We start from the raw sequence: 17,080 nt of genomic DNA, 5'->3' as shown, positions 1-17,080 counted from the left end.
CACAGATCACCTACGTCAATCTAAACACTGCAGGAAGGAACCACTTACAGTCTGTAACCATCTAACCATTAGCCAGTTATCCTGGAGAGTCTTCCCAATGTATGAAACCATGTGGCTTTTAGATGGCAGTCTAACAGCTGGAGCATATATCCCAGCTGAGTGCCTGCTGCTTTGTTTAGTTACAAGGGAGTAGGTTGAGTATGTTTCTGGAGTGATGATCACATACAGTTAATACCCAGGCTAATCTTATCTAAAATTTCTGTTACTAGGCGCTTGGAGAAGATACCCACATCGCAGGATTCTGGCTGGCCAGCGCTGGGATAGTTACTTTGTATAGGAATAACTGTCTTTGGTCTTGTCCAATGGCAGAGTGCAGCTGGTACACTGGCTGTCCCCAGTTATTTTTCTGACAGATTTCTTCTAATATCTACAAGAGAAAAACAACGGTTTCTCCCTCAAATGCCACATTTGCATTGCTTCTCGAGATGTTAAACTCTGAGCTCTGAACTTCAGATTCAACTAATAGAAGAGAGAAAATGTCATGCGGTGTAATGACTCATAAAATTTAAGTTGAACTCAATCTGGACTCTGTTTGAACTGTGAACATTTATTATAGTTCATAAAACCATTTCCACATCATTTACTCTAATAGTTTTAGTTTAGTCCATATATATGAATGTCTACTACCAAGAGCTTAACTTCATTTTCTCTCTCTCTCTCTCTCTCTCTCTCTCTCTCTCTCTCTCTCTCTCTCTCTCTCTCTCTCTCTGTATTTATTCCAGTTTTTAGGAAATTGTGGTTGTAGCAGTTTGTAGATGGATTCTCTCTTATCTCTACTTAAGCCCTTGTTCATAGGGTTATGCTTAGGGTTAGAGTTCTGCTTATTATGGCTATGATTAGGGTTATGGTTATAGTTATGGTTATGGTTAGGGTTAGTGTTAGAGTTCTATTTATTATGGCTATGATTAGGGTTATGGTTATAGTTATGGCTAGGGTTATGCTTAGGGTTAGAGTTCTACTTATTATGGCTATGATTAGGGTTATGGTTATAGTTAAAGTTATGGTTATGGTTATGGTTAGAGTGAGGATTAGGGTGAGGGTTAGGGTTATGGTTATGGTTATGGTTAGAGTTCTGTTTATTATGGCTATGATTAGGGGTATGGTTATGGTTATAGTTATGGTTATGGTTATGGCTATGGTTATGGTTATGGCTATGGTTGGGGTTATGGTTAGGGTTAGGCTTAGGGTTAGAGTTCTGTTTAATATTGCTATGATTAGGGTTATAGTTATGGTTATGGTTATGGTTAGGATGAGGGTGAGGGTTAGGGTTATAGTTATGTTTAGAGTTAGAGTTCTGCTTATTATAGCTATGATTAGGGTTATGGTTATAGTTATGGTTATGGTTATGGTTAGGGTTAGAGTTAGAACAGTTAACCTGAGAACATATCTTTACTTCTTACCATTCATCAATTTTTTAACTGCTTTTTAAAAAAATCAGGAGGTCTTATGGGTCAACATTTATTTTCTAACCTATTTCATTTGTTTTGTTTTATATGTATGCGTGTTTTGCTCGGATGTATGTGCATCACATGTATGTACCCACAGAGGCCAGCAGAGGGCACCAATCTAGAACTTGAGTTACAGTAGTTAGCCACTATCTATGGCTGCTGTTGGGAATCTGACTGTGTCCTTTCAAGAGCATCAAACGTTTTTAACTACTTAGCCATCTTTCCATCTTTTGGGGGCAGTATTTATTATTTATGGATAAACATTAAAAGGCATTCACAGCAGTGGTGATTTTTTTTTTTTAATTCGGTTGGCAATGTGCCACTTTTAGTTATTTTTACGAGAACCTGTTTTTATTACCCATCTGCATATTTACTTTTTATTTCTGTAAATCCCCCCCCCCCAAATTCATCCTTACTTTACTATGGTACTGAGGTCCTGATCCTTTATTCACACAGCAGATTCAGTATCTGTGTCAAAAGAACGGTGTAAGGAACAATGCCCCCCACCTCTGTTCTCTGGAGCCTCTTGGCTCATTGTTCTCACATTAACCCAGCTGCTGTCTCCCAGGACATTTTCCAGTTTATTAATTTGAAGATTGAGCTTATTTTTACCATTATTAAAAAGCACTTAGTAACATCTCCCATAGTTTGTAAGCATGCTCTAAGTTCCTGAGTAATGTCAGTCAGCTTTTCCTGTCAGATGGCTGTCTGCCCATTTATGCCAGTTGAACAAACAAACACACGGAGAAGCATGTTCTCTGCAGCTGCCGGTTGGGCAGGGCACCTCTTGATCCCTACTGGTTGGCAATTCCTACCTCCAATGGGGGATTAGCCTCCAGCCACATTGGCTGGGGTGGCATGGCCTTCAATTTTTCAAATCTATTTGAAAAAATTCAGAGACATCCTAGTTAACTATCTCTCACCATGGCCCACCTCTCCCCTAGGTTTAATGTATAAGCAGAGAGCTTTGCTCACAACGGCTATTTTCATGATGACGCTTGCCTGATTTCATTGTAGTTACCTGTTCATGTGTCAACATTATTCTATGGGGTGCCACCTGAGTTATGATTGCAAGGACTTTTCTTATATTCATTTTTGCCTCTTTAGTATCTAACAAACATGTTACACCAGAGAAGCTCAATAGATGTTATTTCTGAAACAAATAATCCCTGTTTGTCACTGGAATAGATATTCTTTTGTTTACTTATTTATTTTTTCTGATTGCCTGAATAGAATCTGAAGAAAAATTACTGAAATGTTACATAACAGAAAAACATTGACAATACACCTGCCTCATTCTCTGGTCAAGCTTCTACACACCATGTTTGCCTCTGGTTTGCAGTCCTGATGCTACTTTTTCCCTTAAATCGGAGTTCTGTTTTCCTCCTGAGAGCAGGGATGATTCCTGTATAATTCACAGCCCATAACTATAGCGATTTGGCCGAAGTGGCTTCAGAGGGAGAGCAGGTGATGCACACTAAAGGGAGAACCCGGGCTTAACAGGGATCGAGTCTTTTTTGTTTTAATTTATCAAACATGGAATGTAGCTTCCCTATTGGAATAATAATTGTAACTTTCAGTTTCCGCTAATTAAAGCACAGTCACACAGAAACATAGAAACACAGACTATTAAGTGAAAGCAAATAGCAATTACCATCATGAAACAATTACCACTATAACACTGTCCCCAGTAGAGAGCACTGTAGAAGACTTTATATGACTTTACACAGTTAAGAATTTACCGGGATTCCAACATGTCTCCCTTCCCCTCCCTTTCTCCAAAGCCTCCCGCCTGCCCCTCACACTCGCCTTCAAATTCGTTGCCTCTTTTGAGGTTAATTGTTAATGCCTATACATATCATATGCATATACATATCTAAATAAGCCATTTTGTTTGCGCGATGTTACTTGTATGTACACTTCGGGGCTGACCATTTGGCACCGGACAAACCAATCGGTGTGCTCTTCTCGAGGAAAGGCTACCTTTCCCGCTCTCTGCTTGGCTATAGTTACTCGATTGCTATAGTTACTTATGGAGGTTGGGGTCTATGGGACGTTACCCATCCACTGTGGCATGTCTATTTGTGTCATTCCGTTAATGGGGTGTTTCCAAGAGGAGTTCTGAAGATTATACACAGGGATCCGGCTGTGGGGCCCCTTCTCTGCAGTGGTCAGCCAATGCACTTTAATGGACATTTATTCTGAGCTGGGGCTCTCTGCCTTGTTTCATTTTCATTTAAGATTTTGGTTGACATTACTTTTCAGGATTTTTAAAAATTTTGCTGGGTCATGATGAAGGTCCATTTAGTGCCAGAATGGCAGTCGGTCTCAGCAGCCCCTTGGAGTCTGCTAAGCTGCTTGCCACAGAACGGTAGCCTAAATGAAAGTGTGGAGCAGAGACTGAAGGAAAGGCCATCCAGAGACTGCCTCACCTAGGGATCCATCCTATACAAACACCAAACCCAGACACTATTGCTAATGCCAAGAAGTGCTTGCTGATAGGAGCCTGATATGGATGTCTCCTGGGAGGCTCAGCCAGAGACTTATTGATACAGATGAGGACGCTTGCAGCCAAACATCAGACTGAGCACGGGGACCCCAGTGGAGGAGTTAGAGAAAGGACTGAAGGAGCTGAAGGGGTTTGCCACCCCATAGGAAGAACAACAATATCAACCAACCAGACTCAGCAGAGCTTGCAGGGACTAAATTACTAACCAAAGAGTACACATGGAGGGACCCATGGCTCCTGCCACATATGTAGCAGAGGATGGCATTGTTAGGCATCAATAGGAGGAGAAGCCCTTGGTCCTGTGAAGGTTCATTTTCCCAGTTTAGGGGAATGCCAGGGTGTTGATGTGGGAGTGGGAGGGTGGGAGTGGGAACATTGTCATAGAAGCAGGGGGAGGGAAGTAGAAGGGGGGGGATGGGATAACATTTGAAATGTAAACACACAAAATAATCAATCAAAAGAAAATCAAGTCTAATCACTTGAACAATGGTCCCTGGCCCAACTTAACTACCTCTGGAGCGAGCTTACCTGAGGAGCAAGTTTAACTCCTTGTGGTTTTAAAGAGATAGTATTCATCGGGGTGAGCTCCATCCCAGGCAGAAGGTCATAGAGTTTGTCTTGTCTCTTGTCTCCTTTGACCTGGTATCCTCGACCCAGGCCTGTATATGCCAAATACCCACGGCCGCCCAGTCCTCTCACGCCCGCAGCCCCTACAGGGACATTCATGTAAATTTCTAGGAATGTAAGAAGGCATTAAACTGAATCAAACCACCAGAAAATCACCCTGAATCTTACTGTAATGGAAAAGTTAGCCCAAGTCACATTGATTACTGCCCCGAGGATGGATAGATAACCTAAGATTCTAATGGAATGAAACTCAACATCAGGTAAGGCTCACAATAGACTCTGGCTTTCTTAAAGCTCCTCCGGAAGAAAGCAGTCCCTTCTAAGAGATTGATAAGTACAACACCACTTATAAGTTTGTCAGAAAGAAAAGTATTTTTTAGCTACTGTTTTGTTAAGTTTTGGGGGGAGATTCACTAAGGTTCAGTATGTACTTACTGACACACCCCAATATAATAGGACCACTTGAGTTATAGTTAGTCTGGGATAGAGACTATCAGAGTGAATGCCATTCTACCAGTCAGGCAGGAATGAATTTGACTGTCACATCCCTGGTGGGTCATCAGGCAGACATTTGGAAAGCACCTTTTCTTTAAGTTCACCACTCTCTCATTCATTGTTGAGGTGAGGCTTAATTTCTGTTGAGTTTCATACATAGATTCCTTCTGATTTTTGTTTTGCCATAATTTCATATTGATTTCCTATTGGTGACATGAAGGAATAAACCATTAAGTGGATCACTCTATGCCCATAAATATTATTCACTGATTATGTTTTTGTTAATGCTATGTGTTATTTTCCCTTGGAATGGAGTTTGTTGTGTTTTTTTTTCTACATCACAACTGGTTGATAATACGTAAGATGTATGGACTGATTAATGATATGTTAGGTAGATGCATAATTTGTTATGATATATAGAAAGTATTTTGAATAAAATCTTCATTATTACTTTTACATTACAATTTTTGTAGGGGTGATTGTATTGTAAGCATAGAACTCTTAAGGCCATTGAAGAGTTCTTAAGATGCTCAATTCATTTTTTTTCCATGAAAAATAATGCAACACAGTAAGGGAATTGTTTCTATAGTAATCTGGATGGGCCTATTCTAAGTTACACCTGAGAGTGGATTTAAACACATCGTTTGTTTCCATTTTCCAGATTGCTGTCATATGCAGGAAAACAGGATTGGGATCCAGATAATGTTGGCTATAGCCAAGAAAAAACTGTAGGAAAAGATACCACAAGGCAGAGACAAACTATCTTTATAATTTACTAAATTTACTGAGCTCGGAAACCTTCTCAAGCAGTGAATCTGTGTAAGATTTAAACATAAAACACAGTCTGGCAGTGAGATTGAGTTTGTTTTTCTATTTTTAATTTATTTGGTTTCCATTATGCTAAAGCAATATTAATCTCCTTGTTTGATTTGTTTTTTCAAAGTTACTGCACATGGATGTGGTGCACACCTGCATGTACAGCAGTCAGGAAGCAAAGGTAGATGCTGGGAGTTCTTGAGCAGCCTGGAATATATAGTAAGCCCTTGTCACCAACATACAGACAAACACATGGGCTAGCAAAGGTATAGCACACATATCCAGGAGAGAGGTTATATGAGAATGCCTCATTTGAGGCAGGTCCCATTAGGCCCCAATGCTCTCCCTTGAAAGTTCTGTAACTGGTCTAGTTGGTTTAATAAGGAGGAAGAGGCAATGGTTATAAGAGCAAGGTTATATTGTGTGCATATTTTGTGGATCCAATTTATATACTAAAAGAATCTCACTTATGGACTGGGCTCATTCATATCACGTTCTGACAAGTATTTTTCAATAACCAGTTGTAATGTGAAAAAATAGATTCCTATATGACAAGAGATACTGATATAGTTGATTTTTTAACAGTTTTCTACTCTTTTTTTTCTCCCAGTGATTCCATCCAATCTATTTAAGGCTACTGAAGTATAGTTTATAGTTCATTTAAACTCGTTTATTAGTCATTTGAAATTTGGAGTTATGGAGAGACAAGAGCTAGCTAATGTTACCTCTGACAGAAGGGGTCCGGATGAGAGCTCTGTTGCTGAGATGTCCTTTGGTAGCTGGGAAATGAAGACTTGGAATGGCTGCGTAGGCTTGGGGAGTATAGAAGACAGGAGCTCCAAGGTAGGTTGTGGTAGGGTCATAAACATGGCTCAGAGGGTAGGTGTATTCTTGCAGCATGGTGTTCCTGCCCCCGGTGCCCCGGGTGTACCTAACGTAACTGTCCTTGTCCACTGGCTTGGCCAAGGTCACTTCTATTGGGGAACCATCCAGCACCTGTTTTAGAGAGCGAGGAAAAGCCAAGCTGAGAAGCCATCTGACAACTGGGGATCATAAAACATGTCTACCATTTGCTGACTTGAAATTCTTAATGGTTTTGTCCCTTACCAGGTTCATGATTCTGTTTCAATTGACTATTCTCTGATAGTCTTGTTGATAATTGCACAAGACGCCGACAGGCTTAACAATGCCATTTTGACCACTGAATTTATAATATAGAGGCAGTTACTGAGACATAAAATTATGCAACATTTTCTATTAAGTGTGGTACTTGTGTTTAAAATTACATAGTTATTCAAGTCTAATACGTTGGGGATCTTTAGGGGTGAAATACAGGTTATGGGGCATGATAAAATGAAGGTGATAGAAACCAGTAAATATAGCATTTATTAACACCATGGAGAACAAGTCCTGCCAAGCTCAACAAATGGCTCATTAAGGCAGATACACAATAGATGTTTGCTAGGGAATGGAGAGGAGCCTAGGTAGATCCTACTCAAGGCAGCGGAACCTAGTGGACTGTTGGTGCATTGTTCACATAAAGCAATTGCTTGCCCTGCTGAGAAGTTAGAAGATTCTAAACAGGGATGGCAAGGGTTGGGTTATAGGTGAGAGGGATACTGAGAACTCTAACGTCATGTACCACTTAAACATGCTCGTAAGAATTATTGCAATAGTCGGACAGGTGGCATACACCTTTAATAGCAGCACTAGGGAGGTAGACAGTAGGATCTCTGTGAGCTGGTGGCCAGCCTGATCTATATAGTGAGTTTCCAGAAAGTCCAGACTACAAAGAGATACATGCCCTCCTTCTTAAATACCCAAATTAATTAGTTAAATAATTAATCTTAAAAAAGAAAAAGGAAAGGAGAGATCTTGCTATCCACCCTGTGCCAATTCACTGGTCTTCTTAATTATAGTATGATCACCATCTTACAAAGGATCCCCAAAGCCTAATTTTTTTCTAATAAATATAAATACCCATAGGGTATAATAAGCAGCTTAGGAAAACTTGTATATTTTATATTATGCTTAAACATAGCAGTTAATAGTATTCACTAGTAATATTAAACACATATTTAGCTACATATTTGTAAACATTGTTATAGAAGTGTCTAGGCACAAATAATAACTGAGCTTCCTGAATGGATACCATGTGACTAGTCACCCCATGTTCTTGTCACTGTCTCCAGCTCCTTTGGAAGAAAGCAGTACATATAAGGGAATTGATAAGTATGAAAGCAATTTAAACTATTTATAGTTGCATGTTTATTAATATTTTCCTATAGATTCATAATGTTCAGTATGGACTTATTAAAACATCCCAACATAATGCGACCACTTGAGCTATATTTAGTCTTGGCATAGAGACTGTTCTAGTGAATGCCATTGTTTCTGTCAGTAAGTCAGGAAAGAATTGGACTAGCTCATCCCCATCCCTCCCCACCATGATGGACTATCTCTTAAAATTTAAGCCAAACAAAGCCTTCCTTCCTTAAAAACGCAAATAACTTGAGCATTTTTTCTACTGGGACTATTCCAGTGTATTTATTATTTAGCATTTATGATTGCTGGTCTTTCTCAGTAGATAACATCTACATTCAGGCATGTTTATCAAGAGAAAGCTACCTTAAACATTGTTTTTGAACTAGTATCATTTCTATGATGCTAATGTAGTAATCAATGAAGAAGTAATGTTTTGGCTATATGCTACATTTAAATATCAATTGATTTTACTTTATAATTTTTTTCTTTTATTTTTTATTTATTTTTTTTTTTTTTTAGGGGACCAAGTAAAACTCTTCGACGAACAAAGCAAACAGTTTCATGATTTCAAACACAGTCATCGGTCCAAGATTTTAAACACAGTCGTCAGTCCAAATTCAAACACGAAACAAAAGTCAAAAAGACACTAACAGACACAACACGTCCAGAAAACCACAGTCAGGTCACAAAGAAGACAAACAATTCCAACAGTCAAACAAGTAACAAGCAGACGCGCCGCGCGGCTTCGGTACCAAACTGAAACCAAAAATTCAGACGGAGTCATCAAGGGTGCGGATCCCTCCGAAAACGGACGGAGGTGCCACGGATCCGGATCTCCCTCTCCTCCAACCACCCTTGGAACGTCTTCCAGGGCTGCGGGGGAGAAGTCCGAGCTCGTCAGCTCCTTCTCTGGCCCGCCCAGATAGTCCCCAGATCTGAGCCTATTGATCGATCGTTCACAGGACAAGACACAACAGACAAGACAAACGCCGGCCGGCTTACCTCCCGGTGGGTGGTCGGTGATCTCTGGGCGGAGGGTCTCCAAATCCCGGGGCGAGCCCCCACAATGAAAGACCCCCGGAGAGGACCTTTCCCTCAGGAGGAGTCCCAAGCGCCCAATGACCGAGCCGAGTCCACTCGGATGCAATCAGCAAGAGGGTTTATTGGAAAACACAGGTACCTGCGGGCACACAGTCTCTTCGGAGGACTTGCGCCACTTTATAATTTTTTTAAGACTTCAGAGTGACCTCATTCTTCCCTATAAGACTTAAGAATGGTGAAGGTCCCTGAGGCTGCACGTGCCCTAGGCTTCCCCACGTTTGGAGGAATCTGTGCTAAGACCTTCCTTCAGATCCAGTTCCCACCAATAGTCTGCAGTCTATTCCGGTGATTATTCTATATAAGTTCCTCTTCGGGCTCCTGGGCCCTCTGCTTTGTCATTGAGTTTGGCCAACAAAGAACCTTGGATATGAGGACAGGATGAGACAGTGAATATAGAGTGTTTTTGTTCCTGGCTTCCTCCCTGAGATGTCTTCTTGGACCCACTGTATTCTTTGACCAAAGAGCTTTCAGAGAAGACCCAGCAGCCTTAGGGTAGGTCAGTGTTCTTTTCCAAGGGGTCTGCTCTCCACAGCTAGCTCTCATTTTGGTTTTCTACTAATTCTTCAGCTCCTGTAGGAGGAGTGGTGATGGCACCTTTATGTAAATGCCAGAGGCTGAGCAACCACGAAAGTCTCTCTTGCAGGAGGACCTAATTGAGGACTGCCTGAGAGACCAAGGATTGCTGGCAGAGACAATTCCAGCCAATTGGGTGTACAGCGAAGGACCCATGGCTCCAGATACCTATGCAGCAGAGGACGGCCTTGTCTGACATCAGTGGGAGGGGAGGCCCTTGATCCTTTGATGTCTCAGCATAGGGAGATGCTGGAGTGGTGGGGTGAAACATGGTGTGAGTGGAAGAACACCCTCATACAGGCAAAGGGGAGGGAGGAGAGGGCGGATGTGCAGGGGTAACTGGGAAGTAGCATATCATTTGAGATGTAAATAAATGGAGTGATTAATAATCCAAAAATATGACATCAAAGACAAAAAAAGGAAGAGATGCTTTCTTGGGACCAATGGGGCATGGATGGAGAGTTAAAGGAGCTTGCAGCTGTGTTTAGATGAGCTTGCTAGGGCATTTCTCATCTGCTCCTTCCTTGTGCCTTTACTGCCAGAAATCTGTGAGTGCTAGCTTCTGACATTGTGGTTTTAAATCCCCTTTTCTCACAACTGTGGAGTGAATTTCTTTCTACTCATCTTCTACTGGAACCTGAACTGTTAGAAGACTCAACGGACAGAGCAAGTCTCCTGTGTACTGCGCTCTGCCCCAATTTGCTGTTCTCAGATTTTCTCTTGATATTTCAAATTCTGCCTTTAAGACAGACTCCCCTGGCCATGATTACCCTTTGAAAGTATATCCAACTTCCATAGGTTCTTTTGCATAGTATCTTCTCATCCAGGGTGGTTTTCTGAATGTTGGTGACCCACTTCTTCACTTGAACGTCTTACTTTTAAATGTCTTCTAATAACATTGAGCTGGCTACCTTGCAGAGGTGTTTGTGGCCCCTAGTTCTCTAGACTCTTAACTCCTTAACAAGCATGTTTGCTTTGATTAATTTTCCATCCTGGACATTACTAACAGATTAATGGTCCATAGATGGGTTTTGGTATTTATTTGATTGAGCCAAATACTATAAAAGTTTTTGTAGGCAAATATATAGTAGGGATACAGAAGTTGATTTTACCTCAGGCTCCACTCTTGGCAAGGAAAGGAATTCTAAGCCTCCATGTTGGAAAGATCAAATACTGAGATCAGAATGACAGCTATCTTGACATTTTCTGGCTATTGTTCCTTAAATTACTGTATTATAAAGTGCAATGATTAGAAATAATTAGAACTTAGAAGATTTAGTGCTTTGAATGAGGTTTGCATGTTTAGTTCCCAGTTGATGACCTGTTTGGAAAAATTAGGAGGTGTGGCCTTGTTGGAATAGGTGTGTCCCTGGGATTTAAAGCCCATACCAGGCCAACTGTCTCTCTCTGCCAGATGCCTGCAGACTGGGATGTGAAGCTGTCAGATACTCTGCCTGCCTGCCACTGCATATTTTCTGTCATGATGATAATGGGCTCACCTCTGAAACTGTAAACGAGACCCTAATTAAATGATTCCTTTTATAAAAGTTGCCTTGGTCATGGTGCTTCTTCACAGCAACAGAACACCAGCAAGGACTGGGGAAACATCTGGAATACTTTAATCCCTTCTTCACACAAAAATTGAAGTCAGCAACTTGTTCAAGTCATAAAAAGAAGAGTTGGGATTAGCTACCTAGCCACCTCCTCGTTCTCTGTATCTTTTTCTGCCATTTCTCTATTGTACATCCCCAAAGGACTGCAGGTTCTGGGTCAGTGATGGGGAAAGAGCTGGGCTAAGATGGACTCCAGAGATTACGCTTTGGTAGAGCACGCCCACATCGAGCTTGGATGGAATTCGTGTGCATTTTCTTCTCTCTTACATTACCTTGCCATTCAAAGCCTTCATGGCTTCAACTGCATCTTCTCGGTTACTGAAATGCACAAAAGCATAGTCTCGGATCTTCTTCACCCGTTCCACAGCACCTGTAGATAGAATGTCAGCAACACCATTAACAAACTTGAGAGAGTGATGTGACTAGCTTCCAAGAGTGTAAGCATCCTTTGTGTGTCTAGGTTTAGAATTTTGTATAACCAATGTAAGCTTTTATTTGCCAGAAAGATGCTTATGATCTGATTTATTACAAATAGTTATGAATTATGTTTTTAATTCATAGATTATAAGAAATTTAAAGATAAGAATGACATCTTGGTAAGGAGATATAAAAATATAAAAGGTAAGAAATAGAAACGATAATATTCTATCCAAGGTAACATGTTACTAAACTGACTTGATATTAGTCATCTTGTACACATATATTTAACTCATTTACTTCAAAATACGCTTGTATCGTGGAGGTCCAAAACAAGGTAAGGAAGTAAGAAAATGCAATTGCAGCTAGAGCAAGAGGATGAACAGGGAACTACTGCATGCAGCCTTGGAGAGGAGAGATGGGTGCTGAAGTCTTTCCCCAGTCTCTGTTATGGAGAAGAAACAATACTGTGCAATGATCCATGGGTGGGAGAGAAGTCACAATTTCCCATCCTATTCCCATTGGTCAAATTTCACCCTGGGAGTGTTCGCTGCTCCATTTTCCCTCCCACCTTCTAATCTGGGTTAGTGTGATTCCATGGAGTGCCTGATCCTGTGTCCTTCCTATGCATCCATGTCTGCTGGGAAGAGAAGGAAACTCGGGTCATGCAGATAGCCAACGTCACAAGAACGTGATGGTGTGTCTGTGACACACCCTTCAAAGTTCAGTACTGTCTTCCTTAGTTCAAAGATGGCAGAAGCACAGTGTTCAAAGGCTTTCCACAAGGTCATTTACTGGTAAGTGATCATGATGTCAGTGAAGTGTGATTCAGGACACTGTAGAAGCCTATGGGAAAGACTCAACTCACAACCATTAGAAACACCACACTCACTCTGCTCCGAATACCCTATTTTTTTGTCTATAAAAGAAATCTGGAATTAGGGGAGACTTTACAATGCGGCGTGCTAATTTCTGTTTAATTAATTTTATTTTACTTTCATATAAATACGAGGAAGCTATCATTCTAACAGAGGTGTGTTTATAATTTACACAGCACACAGCTAACTAAGGTCTAGAGCCATATGCCCTAAACCATTAATTAATATCTTTAAGAAATGTTGCTTCTGAAAGACCATCTGAAATCTAAAATAATTTCTGCCTATAGTATTTGAAAAATTGGAAAACATTACATACCTGCCTACGCACAACCATTTTCTATAAAGATAACAGTTATGCCACTGTAGAAATAGCAAAATATAGCAAGATCTATTTTCTCAGAAATTATTAAATTTGACACATTTGTACAAACTCCATTGAGCCTTTAAAGAGATTAGAGTAGGATTACATGTACTCATGTGGAGGGATCCAAACCCTATAGTCTGTTTCTGAAATTTATTATGGGATAAAGTGTATCTGTTGTAAATATCTAAACCCATACATAAATAAACACAAACCCACATATATCTATATCCAGAGATATCTGGAAAGGTGGATATCAAACTGCTAAGCACGGTTACTTCAGGAATGGAGAAAAGTGTTGGGGAAGGTGAAAACATTGTAGATATTCGTTCTATTTTTAATCACATGCATATGTGTGTATGTGTCTGTGTAGTTATGAGCATGTGAGTACAGTGGCCTGTGGAGGCCAAAAGGTGGTGTTAGATCCCATGGAGCTCAAGTTGCAGGCATTTGTGAGCCAGCTGACATGGATGCTAGTAACTGAATTGGGGTCTTCTACAAGGACAGTGCAAGCTTTTCCAGCCCCATGCATGAAAACATTTTAACTGACATGTTTTTATGGATGAAGCAAAGAAGTGCAGGCTGACAGGAACTGGATGTAGATCTCTCCTGAGAGACACAGCCAGAATACAGCAAATATATAGGAGAATGTCATCATTAAACCACTGAACTGAGAACAGGATCCCCGTTGAAGGAATCTTAGAAAGGACTGAAAGAGCTTGAAGGGGCTTGAGATCCCATATGAACAACAATGCCAACCAACCAGAGCTTCCAGGGACTAAGCCACTACCTAAAGATTATACATGGACTGACCCTGGGCTCCAACCTCATAGGTAGCAATGAATAGCCTAGTAAGGGCACCAGTGGAAGGGGAAGTCCTTGGCCCTGCCAAGACTGAACCCCCAGTGAATGTGATTGTTGGGGGGAGGGCGGCAATGGGGGGAGGATGGGGAGGGAAACACCCATAAAGAAGGGGAGGGGGAGGGGTTAGGGGGCTGTTGGCCCCGGAAACCGGGAAAGGGAATAACAATAGAAATATAAATAAGAAATACCCAAGTTAATAAAGATGAAAAAAAAATCCAGAAAACAACTTACCCTATTTTTATGTAGAAAGACCGCTATACATACTGATGATAAGAGGTTAAAGAAGTAGTTGTGCAGAGATGCTTAGCGTTATCTTTTAGACATATGTTTGCCCACTCAGTATTCTAGACAAATGTTTTCTTTAGTGGACAGTTAAGGGGAAATTTGCCTCCCTACCACTTGAGCATGTTAGCTAATCTGTCATTTTGAACGGCTAGGCTTTCTTCTCAGAGACAACATGATGCAGCACCAGTCTGAAGAAGAACAGGAAGAGAAGAAAATCCTTTCCCTATCAGAGTTCAGTTGCTCTCTCAGATTCGGGGTCACTGAAACATTTAGAGCTCATACTCTATGCATGGTTCGATGACTATGAATTACCTTCCTTTGGAGCAATGGGAGACATATAATCTAAGGATAATTTTAAACTATTGCAGCACTTCTCTTTAACTTTGGTATCTCGAGTATCATGAAAAGCCCTAGTGTCTCATGACAATAATTACACAGAGCGAAATTATCTGGCCAGACTGAGAAAATGAAATAAAGGCATGTGAGCCCATGAAGCCCAGGGCATATAATTAACTGAGATTTTAGATCAGTCTCCTTGGTCCTTCAGGGTTGGATGGAATGGTGAGAATGGCTTCATCCCACAGCTTGTTTTGGTCAAAGAGAACCAAGGCACCATCCAGGATGGCTCTCATCCTTCCCCTCCACTCTGCTCTTTTGATCTATAGTTTCCCAAGGCAGGGGGAAATGCTTGCTTTAGCTGCACAAAATGTCATCTTCACCTAGCTCTTCCTTCGTGTCAAGGATACAAGAGCTGGTCTCTCAGTAAACACACAGAGCCAACATATTATCAATCAATTTCCATATACCCCATCAGTCATGTGAATTATGTAGCATTTATGTTGATAATGGCTTTGGGTGTTCTCAAGTTCTTGCTAATATTGAAATAATTACACTTTTGTTTTGAGCAGCAATATTCAGACTTTGCTTATGGAAAGCTTCATTTGTGAAAAATCTGAGCATAGAAAGTAAATTAGAAAGTAGGGGTTTGAATAATACGACATGGATTTCTCCCATCTAAATACTACCCTGGCCTAACCCTACTTAGAGACCAAACAAGAGCCACCACATTCAGGGTTATGTTCAGGGTTGACTTGCTTCTGTAGAATAGCAAAGGCCACATGCCACTTTAATAGATTCCTTCTCAGTGTTTGCTACCATTATTCATGGGTTGTCCATCAGCAAAAAAACCAGACCTGTGATCCGAACACAGAGATTAGAAAAACACACTCAAAGTGTAGTTCTTTACTCAGTAACATCAGCTGCACCCGGGAACTTAAGAAATACAAATTTGTGGACTCAACCAGATGGGGTAAGCAATCTGCTTGTAGCAGCCCTGCGGGTGTCTCTGCTACTGTTGAACTGTTTAAGGGAGCAGATTCTTAAAGAATACCGTACCTAGCACTATAGCAGATACCCTAGACTTCATGGGAACAAAATATCAATGGCACAGTGTTTCTGTGATGACTGTTGTTTTCCAGAGTATTGATGCAGTATTTTCCTAGGTTATTTGGGGTTCAAATGATATACAAAGTCAGATTTCTCAATGGATAATGAGGTTTCTCCAAAACCCAAATCTTTAGAAAGAAAAATTTAATGTTATTTTTCTCCTTCCACAAAATTTTCTAATACAGTCGTGATACATTATATTGTTGCACTGGAGAAGAAATTTGTGGATATGTTTTTTCTCTCTCTCCACAGGTTCGATATCTGCCAGTTGTTCATATTCTTTTATGCATCACACGCAACATTATAGAGCCCTGAGCGTTGTGCCACTGGCCTAAGAAGTGCCCCAGAATTGCTGGGAATGTTTCGGCTGAAAACAAGGATATTATAGTACTATGCTGGGGGTGGTTGTAGCTGAAGTCATGGGAGGAGGGGGGGAAGAGAGAGAAAGAGGAAAGAAGGAACAAGTTGGCATTCATTATTTTCTTTTTTTTTAAATTTATTTAATACTTAATAATAATTCTTTGGTTTCCGGGCAAACATCCCCCTCCCCCCTCCCCTTCCTTATGGGTGTTCCCCTCCCAACCCTCCCCCCATTGCCGCCCTCCCCCCAACAGTCTAGTTCACTGGGGGTTCAGTCTTAGCAGGACCCAGGGCTTCCCCTTCCACTGGTGCTCTTACTAGGATATTCATTGCTACCTATGAGGTCAGAGTCCAGGGTCAGTCCATGTATAGTCTTTAGGTAGTGGCTTAGTTCCTGGAAGCTCTGGTTGGTTGGCATTGTTGTTCATATGGGGTCTCGAGCCCCTTCAAGCTCTTCCAGTTCTTTCTCTGATTCCTTCATTATTTTCTTACAGCTTCTAAGGCACTAGAGTCTAGGCGTATCTATCTTAAATGTGCAGACTGGACATCCACATATTAATTCTGTGATAATCATTCACAATTAATTAAAAAAAAGTCAGTCTTTCAACAGTTTCTCATTCTAACCCCTTTCAAAACAAAAGCGCCATTTTAACTGGGAGGGAATGTAAGTATTATTCACTCTGGGAAAAACAAATCCCAACCCGGAGTGGACAGAACATATACACGCATGTACTAGTTCCCAGACTGGCACAACCAATTGGGGTTCACCACTTAGGACTTGGCTCTGCATGCCGAGAGCAGGATGGTTTAGCTGTGACTTCTTTATAAATTCCTTCCACACACAGCCCACATCTGCTAATTCCTCCCCCAGTATGTGGCATGCTGAAGCCACTGATGGAGCAGCAGCTGCATGAATGGCTGTGTGACTGGAATGAGGGCTGGTGTGAGGGTTCAGGAGGTTG

The 17,080-nt window shown here is 41.1% G+C and overlaps 1 protein-coding gene across 3 annotated transcripts in view; it reads right to left on the bottom strand.

Annotated features, from left to right (window-relative positions):
* Positions 1 to 17,080, bottom strand: part of A1cf (APOBEC1 complementation factor) — a 93,025-nt gene that overhangs the window by 16,690 nt on the left and 59,255 nt on the right. For 2 of the 3 annotated variants that reach the window (XM_006231272.5, XM_039085015.2), the window contains 4 exons: positions 11,780 to 11,877; positions 6,681 to 6,951; positions 4,546 to 4,751; positions 291 to 427 (listed from right to left, as the gene is read on the bottom strand). In XM_006231272.5, coding sequence (XP_006231334.3) covers positions 291 to 427; positions 4,546 to 4,751; positions 6,681 to 6,951; positions 11,780 to 11,877 — 712 coding nt within the window. 3 annotated transcript variants of the gene reach the window in all.

Source organism: Rattus norvegicus, chromosome 1, assembly GCF_036323735.1.
Source record: "Rattus norvegicus strain BN/NHsdMcwi chromosome 1, GRCr8, whole genome shotgun sequence".
NCBI lineage: Eukaryota > Metazoa > Chordata > Mammalia > Rodentia > Muridae > Rattus > Rattus norvegicus.
This window is presented reverse-complemented; position numbering and strand designations above follow the sequence as displayed.